At 35.2% G+C, this 10,000-nt stretch overlaps 1 protein-coding gene across 1 annotated transcript; it reads left to right on the plus strand.

Moving 5' to 3' along the window:
* Positions 1-7,714: 7,714 nt before the first annotated feature.
* On the plus strand, positions 7,715-8,103 carry LOC134240864 (complement C1q-like protein 3; the record flags this gene model as incomplete). The annotated part of the gene is made up of 1 exon (XM_062722994.1): positions 7,715-8,103. A coding segment is annotated over one exon (389 nt), but the record flags the coding sequence as incomplete, so codon positions are not given.
* Between the last annotated feature and the right edge of the window lie 1,897 nt (positions 8,104-10,000).

Consider the following 10,000-nt stretch of genomic DNA (forward strand, 5'->3'; position numbering starts at 1 on the left):
AATCGTGTTAACTTCTGAAAAAGGAAAATCCGGGAGTAGGTTAACCCATTCGATAAATATTTATTGTCTCATCTCAATAAATTTGCTTCAAAATATTGCCTCTACTGCTGCAAATCATAGAAATTAGAGTAAGTTTATGAACAATAGCGTAGCCTTCCTACGGAGGACCACAGGTGATAATTATCAGTACAACTAAACTTACTTCGGTTATATGGTTATTGTAATTGCAAGTTTACCTTATTTTTTTTAAATAAGCCTGCTAGAAAAGCGGGAGTATATACAGCATGATATAGTGATGGGGTGTCCGTCACTTTGAACTTTCCTTAGGGCATGACGATCTCGACACGAAGTCTGTTTGGTGACCTATAAATTCTTAAATCGTCTGATTGACTGATATTAAGTCCCACCTTCTTACTGTAAGAAGCGCCCTCATTGGTTCTTTGCTACACTCGTCAGAGTTTCCAGGATCTTCTAGCAGAGATATTAATTCTTCTGAGTGTATATTTTACCCGTGAAAATAATACGTTCGGGAAATAGACTTGCTCTTGAGGAACTGGAATCTTGCTGACTCCCTCAATGATATACTTTAACTGTATAATATCACTCAGCATTTGACTGAAAAACAAATTGCATTTGCCGACAATGTCGTTGTATCGACCATAGAACTAGAGCAATCTCTTGCTAACCTAATCAACTGAGAGATAAAAACGTATGCAAGTTATCAAAGTATATTGCTGCATAAGTAAGGGAAATTGACAATTGAAAAGTCTATGTCATCACGTACGTTTATCATAGAGCTTGGTTGTTAGATTACCATTAAAGTCTTTGTCAAGTAAAATATCCAAATATAAAACATATGTGTCAGACTCTGTGGTATCATTTATCTCAAGCTCACCAGGGTATATCGTATCCACAAAGCAATATAAATTACCATTGTTAATTGACAATACGTCGTCGATATATCTTAAAGTCGAGTTGAAGGCCACAGCAAGTGTTTTTTTTTTCTTTTCACATATAAGATTTTGAAACAATTCCATATGGATACAAAAATAGTTTTACTAATAATGGGGGAAAATTGATACCCATTGGAATTTTAAAGTGATGTTGGAAGACCTGGTCTCTAAAATCCATACAGATATTGTCAATCAGAAACTCAACCATCGGTTTGATGTCAACTTCAGAGTACTTGTATGTAATACCCGGGTATTTAACTCAGCATAGGCGTCGGAACTGGGTGGACTAAGGGGGCTTAGCCCACTTTTTTGCAAATATATACATAATATAGGCATTGAAAATTAGAGTTTTCCTTTTTTGTTAGTTTAGCCCCCCCCCCCCCACTTTCAATTAGCCCCCCTCCCCCACTTTCAATTAGCCCACTTTTTTGCAAATATATACGTTATATAGGCATCGAAAATTAGAGTTTTCCTTTTTTGTTGGTTTAGCTCCCCCCCCCCCCACACACACACTTTCATTTAGCCCCCCTCTCCCACTTTCAATTTGCTTCCAACGCCTATGCTTAGAGAAAAAGGGAAAGTCTGTTGCAACATTTTTCAATAAATCTCATCTCATTTTAAATCAAACTAATCCTTGTTTAACTTACAATAAAATATAAATTATTCTTGTTTTATTTTCCGTACATTTTATGACCTAAGTGTCGCAATCCAATAGTTTTGTAACCTGTCCTGAACGTCAGGTTCCATATTTCCTTTGATATTTCAATCACGTTTCAGTCTATATTGAGGTCAATTTTTTACACAAAATACATGGTTACATATCCTGGGTCTTAAGGCACTCCCCTGACCGAAACTATCGTATTATAAGACGGTGAGGGAATTGGGACTGGGTCTTATTTGCCTTTGTATATTGTTTCCTTTAAACATGTAATCATGATTGATTGAATTGTTTAACGTCCCTCTCGGTAATCTTTAACTCATATGGAGACGCCGCCACTTGCCGGTGTAAATAATGACCCCCATCGAATAATGACCGGGGGTCATTTTTCGACAGCGAAAAATGACCCCCGGTCAATATTCTACGGCGAAAAATGACCCCCGGTCATTATTCGACGTCGAAAAATGACCCTTTTGCCCGTAGAAAAAGTGTCACAACACTAAAAATTTTGCAGAACCCATGTGACCCCCGTAGAAAAAAAAACTCCCGGTGGATTAAAGCTGAAATTTTTAGGGGGCAAAAAAAAATTAGATAAAGAAGCATATTGGCCAAAATGCTCACCTGAGGTAATTGGGAATAAATTGATGATATGTTGATATATTTACATTTCCAATGTCTTTGTCCAAGATAAAATTACCAAATGTAAATGTACTTTATTTCCCCATCAATGTTTTGGCGGGGTTCCAAAAAACCACGTGCAGGGCGGGACAAACAGCGAGACAGAAGCAGTGCTTGGAGCACGTGGATTGGCGGAATCAAAATATGTAAATATAAGGAATAACTGTCAGATTTTTCAATTTCATGAAGATGATCAATCGATTGGCTTGCGTGATAATTTTATGCATAAACGCCTTCGTGATTGATCACTTCATGAAATCGAAAAATAAGACAGTTATTCCTTAACTCATAACGTTATATACAATTATAGCTATATTTTAAGGTCAATGCGATGATTCAGAATCTAAAGGAGTAAAAGATTTATCGAGCCTCAAGGGTTAGGTAAACATTAATTTTCGATGATGGAAATCATCGTACTGACAGAAAAAATCAGCAGTATTATATTTTATATCCTCCGCTTGAAAAGCGGGAGGGTATATAGTGATCGGGATGTCCGTCCGTTCGTCTTTTACGCTTTGGTGTATCCATCTCATATCCGCAACTCCTCTTATAAATAAAAAGATGTGTTTGTGAAACAGCTATGCCCCTGTATGGCAACATAGCAAAGATTAAACTTTTCTTAAATGCAATTTAAATATATTGGTACCCAAAGGAGGGTCTTCGCACAAGAAATACAATTGCAAAATAGGAAAGCCCTGGCACCACTTGTTCAAAAGTAATGGCTAAGGATAAGTTTTTGAAAGGTAGGTCAAACTCAAACGTCAAAGGGTCAAAGTTGATGGTTTGTTAGGAAAGGTTTACTGTAACAAGGATTACTTAAGGAATAACTGTCTTATTTTTCGAATTCATGAAGTGATCAATGGATTGGCTTGTGTGATAATTTGCATAAACGCCGAAGGCGTTTATGCATAAAATTATCACACAAGCCAATCCATTGATCATCTTCATGAATTTGAAAAATCTGACAGTTATTCCTTATATTTACATGCTTTGATTCCGCCAATCCCCGGGCCTTAAGCCTGCTTCTCTCTAGGTGTTGTCCCGCCCTACACGTGGTTTTTTTTTGGAACCGCGCCAAAACATTCATGAGGAAATCAATTACATTTACAATTGGTAATTTTATCTCGGACAAAGACATTGGAAATGTAAATATATATATGTGAAGTATGAAAACCCTAGTCCTTACCGTTCAAAAGATATGGCCAAGGTTAAAGTTTTTTTTTCATAAGTACGGAAATCTCCAAGGTCAAGGTCAAAAGGTCGTGCTTTCTCAACAAACAATTTATAATTAAGTTTATCAATATAACCAATTCAATATTTATATATATATAAACTCCTGAAGATTGGAAATGAAACCGGTTGAGTTTATTTCGGTGTTGTGATTTTTTTTTATTATATATAAATATATATACATAAAGCTAATACATGTAATATCATTTTATGTAGTTGTTTGTAGCTTTAGTTATTTGCTCATGACAACAAATACAAAGCTCGAAGCACTGAATTAAGCTTTCTAAACAGGCATTCTGTTGATTAAATTTGTCTTTATGAATTGCAAAAGAAATCTTTTACCTACATTTTTAATGGGTAGAATCATCAATCAATAGCATGGATGTATAAATGGCATTAGCGTGGATCACACTATATGAATGAAATGCAGATTTTATAGATTGAAAACAATTCTGAAAAGTTATTTCACCTGCATCCGAAATCCACTCAAGTGATCATATTATCCATGCAAAAAGAATAGGAGAAGGAGGAGGGATTACCCCCTATCCATTTTTTCAGAATGTATTTTTTAACAATTTCTAGTTTGAAAATGAAACTCATTTAATCAAGCAATCTTTTTTTCAAAACAGTAAAGTAAAAACGTCTCTCCTACTTGAGTGGATAAGATGCACATAACATTCAGGAGCATAGAATCAGAGATGGGGAGGGGTGTTATCCCCTTTCCAAATTCATGAATGTAAATTTTTAATTTCTCACTTGAAACTGTTCATTTCAAGTCTGGTTGTTCTACCGAGGGGAGGGGGGTATAAAAAGAATATGTATTTGCAAAGATTTAAAATATCTGTAATTATATAGTGATACGCTGCATGTATTGGATGGAACATATAAAAAATATACAGCATAGAGGCGTCCTTGTATTTTTACTCACTCGTCCAATGAAACCTTATTAATTCGAACAAATTATTTATTTGTACGCACAAATTTCTACTTTTCCCCAACAAATGTTTTTTTTTAGAAACAACGTATCAATGGAGTCAGTATAATAAAAAAAAATATATTCATAAATTTCATCTCCAGGGTGCGTTTGATCCATTTACATGTACCATTTTTGATTTGGGTTGTCCTTTATCAGTGAAATGAAGATTGATTGATTGATTGTTAATTGCTTAAAACTGATTTGTCAATATTTCGGCAGAGAGAAATGAACTTACCCCTACGTGCTAAGAAGAACAAAGATCAAATTTATTCGAACAAATGCATGAATTACTCGAAGGAAGAACAATTATTATATTAAAACAGCATATTTTTCCCTCTCACCTGTTATAAATTTTGTATCACTTTAAAGGGGGTCATTTTTCAATGGGGGTCAACTTTTTATAGGACAAACAGATAAAATAATGACCCCTAGGACCCTTTTTCTACAAAAAATGATTTTTTCTACGGGTGGGGGGTCATTTTTTGTCGTTGAAAAATGACCCCCGGTCATTATTCGATGGGGGTCATTATTCGTCTTTACACCGGACGGTGGAGAGCTACAAATTTTAGCCTATATTCAATTTCGGAACTCGGGGCCATTGAGAAGTAAGGGATCTTTTTTTTTGTTTCATCATCTTTTGCGACACGGTCTCATCCGAAAGACTGGTCTGCACGTCCCACATTGGGATTCGAACCCGCTACGAAAGGATTGACTCTTTACTTCGCCACTCTATAGCAGACGCTCTATAACCACTGCGTCGATCAGACATACATGTACGTACGACCATGTCATCTATCATATATATTCATAAATTGCAATTAATAAACTGAAAGAGCAAGGGAAAAGTTTGGACCTATATATAACGTGCGAGTACTCATTATTGTCGAGTACCCATTATTGCCGTTTTCAATAAAAACAATAAAAACGTCCGTCATTTACTAGTATGTAAACACTGCAAACTGCCAGAGAAGAAATTTCCTCATCAAAGTCAAAGATTTGAGCATTATAAAAGACAAGTCTTGCAATACACAGCCATTACGACACATGCGACAGCACATGCCATCCTGCAAATTCTTTTAAGGATGGCGTTTACTCAGGTCTCAGAAGTCAGACAGTGAATTTTATAAAGTATATGTTAAATCAAAAATTATTCTAAATGGATGAAATAACCAAGTTTTAACTCAATATCAATTTAAAATTTTTATAATTTATTTTTTAAAGGAATTATACAGGAACAAAAGTCAATATATGGTAATGCAGAGGAAATTCGGACTAAATTTCTAATTTTTTTATTTTTGTCAAAATTTTAAATTTTTTTGCAATATTAATAACAGTGTGGAGGTGACATGTATTTCTAGACATCATTTTGCAAATTTTATATGTGTTAAAACTTATAAATTATTTCAAATAATTAAATGCTTTGAAATAAAGAAACTCAAAAATATGAACAAAAACTATTCCATGAAGACAACATATCTCAATAATTTGATCATTGACCCCATATAATATTAATACCATGAGAATTAAGGCAACAAAAGTAATTTGATTCTATAAATAATTTGGAGTTCTTATCATTCAGATTTTTGTAATATTCCATTAAAAATGGTAAAGAAATATAAATATGACAGAGGAAAGTTAAATTGGACTGTAATAATTATCAAGTTTATGGACCAAATTCTAATCGTTTCTTTTTATGAAGCAACCCTGTTCCATTGCTATACTATTTCATTATTTAAAGAGTTTTGTTGCTTGTAATTATTTGTGAGTAAAGAAAAAATTGGTCATAATGTGGAAAAATTGGGGTATTTTCCGAGAAATACTCAGGGGCCACTAGCATGAAAAGTAGGTCATTGACCTAGTTATTTGAAATTGAAAATTAACACAAGAATCATAGGTGTATAATGTGCAGTAGGTGGTTTTTCGTTCTTATCAGTGGAAGTTTTAGTCTTCTGAGTAAAGGTATACCTTAAAACACAATTTTTGAGTGAAAACATCAGCTTGTAAAGTTGAAATGCAAGAAAACTACCTTCTTAGTGAAAACCCCTTATAAAACCATTTCTTCAATGTCTGAATTTCTCCATATAATGGGTACTCACACGTTATATAGCTTCTCTAAATTGCATTTGCATTGCAAAAATGACCACAATGTGCAAAATCACACAAGAAGTGTATCAGAATATTTGAAATATCCATGCATTTAATACCCGTAAAAACAGTATAATATTGTTCCAAGTGATTAATTAGAATTACATGTATTTAGAAACGCTTGAAGTTGTATCTTATGCTGGATAACATTATATAAATATTGCATGTAGTTGAGTGTAACATTGAAAATTTTCACCCCAAGAAAACCATTGTCAACCGAGGCGCATGATACATGTATCTGTAAAAAACCTTCCGCCACAAAAATATGTATAGTTCCTCACTTTAAAAATGCTTTCGGTATGGAACTTAATCATGGGGTTTTGATTGAATATAGTCTAATTAGCATTATAGAATCCAGATTTATTGTAAGAACTAAAAAATTATGTAGCATTTTTTTAAACAGAGGTCAAAATAAAAATCTGCTGAAAAGCTGAGGAGCGAACCTCGTTATAAATTATTTTTTGTCGGGGAAATGAAGCGTTTTTATTTGTTCGTATAAAGTTGACTACAGTCGACTGCAGCTGTATTTTCTGTTCATTCAAGACCTCTGTTGAATGTTCTTACGTATATACTCGGTATATTGTTCATGTTGAATATTCATACATGTACCTGGTATTTTATGTGCAAATGACCGTTAGTTGAATAATTCTCTTGTATCTGTACTGTTGTCCGAATCCACTGTTTAATATTCGTCTGTTTTCTTTAATTTTATTTCACTGAATTAAAACATAATTCACACACACTATCGGTAGGATTTTGATATACTCTTGGCTGATAGATTATGAGTTTCTAAATGGGTCTTCATGAATCTCTATCTTTGACTCATTGTTAATGCTTTAGGTGTGCAGTAAAAACTCAATTATAAAATTTTGAAGCAAATAAAGCCTGCATGCTTTTGTTTCAAAGTTTGGAAGCTGGAAATAGTTCCAAATGATAATTTTCTATATAGGTACAACTTTTAATAACTTTTTTTTTAATGGAGCGTCTTGAAATCATGCAATTAATTGAGAAAACGCTCCAAATATACATTTAATTGATTTTATCCAAATCTTTGATAAATTATCTTATTTACAGCAAAACACCATGTAGCCTTCACAGCAACTCTGACAGGCGATAGAAGCATTGGACACCATCAAGTCGTCAAGTATGACAGGGTCCTGACCAACATAGGGCGGGCCTACAATCCCTGGACGGGACACTTCAGAGCCCGATACAGCGGTATTTATCTGATTTCATGTACAGCAATGAGCGAAAGGGGCTACGAGTCCTACATGGAGATTGTCAAGAATCACCATGTTTTGACGACATTATTTTCGAATTCCGGGACGTACCCCATGAGTTCTCAAACTCTGGTTTTACGGCTGAGGCGAGGTGACCGTATTTGGGTCTGGGGAAGAGAAAGTCACCAGGTACTGAACGATAATTCCAACTTCAACGTTTTTTCTGGTGTTTTGCTGTATTGATTTGGCAAATGAAATGAACAGTTTAATAAAAAGCTGCTGTTGAGCATTGGTTTGTTGTCAACTTTGTATATAATGTGTTCGTAATGTGCTCTATTACAACGCACTTTGATAAATTACGTTGAAAAACATTTTTCAAAGTGTCTTAAATTTGGGATCAAGTAACGCAATTTGAAACAAGAGGCCCATGGGCCACATCGCTCATCTGAGAAGCTTTGACCATTCTGTTCTTTACCAGATTTCCCCCTTGTAATACATAATGCATCCCCACCCTACCCCACTGATCATAATTTAGACATTTTGAAATCTACACTACCCCATGATCCTTCCATGTGCACATAAGTTTCAGCTTTTCTGGCCCAGTGATTCTTGAGAAGAAGATTTTCTCAGAGTTTTCCTATATATTTCTATGTAAAACTCTGATTCCCCATTGTGGCCCCGCCCTTCCCCCGGGGGTCATGATTTGAACAATTTAGAATCTACACTACCCCAGAACGCTTCCACATAAGTTTCAGCTTCTCTGGCCAAGTGGTTCTTGAGAAGGAGATTTTCAAAGATTTTTCCTATATATTTCTATGTAAAACTCTGATTCCCCATTGTGGCCCCGCCCTTTCCCCGGGGGTCATGATTTGAACAATTTAGAATCTACACTACCCCAGAATGCTTCCACATAAGTTTTAGCTTTTCTGGCCCAGTGGTTCTTGAGAAGAAGATTTTTTAATGACCCCACCCTATTTTTGTCTTTTCTTGATTATCTCCCCTTGTGAAGGGATTAGGCCCTTTATTTTGACAATTTAAATTCCCCTTCACTCTAGGATGCTTTGTACCAAGTTTGGTCATAATTGGCCCAGTGGTTCTTGAAAAGAAGTCGAAAATGTGAAAAGTTTACAGACGGACAGACAGACGGACAGATGGACGACGGACAAAATGTGATCAGACAAGAGGCCCAAGGGCCTTGAATCGCTCTTCTGATAAATTTTACAACCTATCACTTGTATTTGAAGCCTCTAACCCTAAGTATCCTAAGACCAAAGTTGCATCACCTGACAAAGTTTGATGATTCTTAGCCAATTAGGACTACTTCTTGGTCTACATTCTTGGAAAACCCAAAATGCATCAACTGACAAAGTTTGATTATTCTAAGCCAATAAATACCTAAGATACTTAAATATAGCCATAAAATGTCGAAAGTAAGTCACCGTGACCTACTTTTTGGTCGACATTCTCCGAAAACCCAAGATGCATCAACTGACAAAGTTTGATGATTCTAAGCCAATAAGTACCGGAGATACTTAAATATAGCCATAAAATGTCGAAAGTAGGTCACCCTGACATACATTTTAGTCAACATTTTTCAGAGTCCCAAGATGCATCTGCTGACTAACTTTGATAATTCTAAGCCAATAAATACCTGAGATATTCAAAAGTAGGTCATCGTGACCTACTTTTTGGTCAACATTCTCTGAAAACCCAAGATGCATCAACTGACAAAGTATGATGATTCTAAACCGATAAGTACTGGAGATACTTAAATATAGCCATAAAATGTCGAAAGTAGGTCACAGTGACCTAATTTTTGGTCGTCACTCTCCGAAAACCCAAGATGCATCAACTCACAAAGTTTGATGATTCTAAGCCAATAAATACCTAAGATACATAAATATAGCCATAAAATGTTAAAAGTAGGTCACCATGACCTACTTTTTGGTTGACATTCTCCAAAAACCCAAGATGCATCAACTCACAAAGTTTGATGATTCTAAGCCAATAAGTACGGGAGATACTTAAATATAGCCATAAAATGTCGAAAGTAGGTCACCGTGACCTTATTTTTGGTCGTCACTCTCCGAAAACCCAAGATGCATCAACTCACCGAAAACCCAAGATGCATCAACTCACA

The sequence above is a fragment of the Saccostrea cucullata genome, unplaced genomic scaffold (assembly GCF_032062105.1).
Source record: "Saccostrea cucullata isolate Sc308-1 unplaced genomic scaffold, CSIRO_AGI_Scuc_v1 ctg4083, whole genome shotgun sequence".
Classification (NCBI taxonomy): domain Eukaryota; kingdom Metazoa; phylum Mollusca; class Bivalvia; order Ostreida; family Ostreidae; genus Saccostrea; species Saccostrea cuccullata.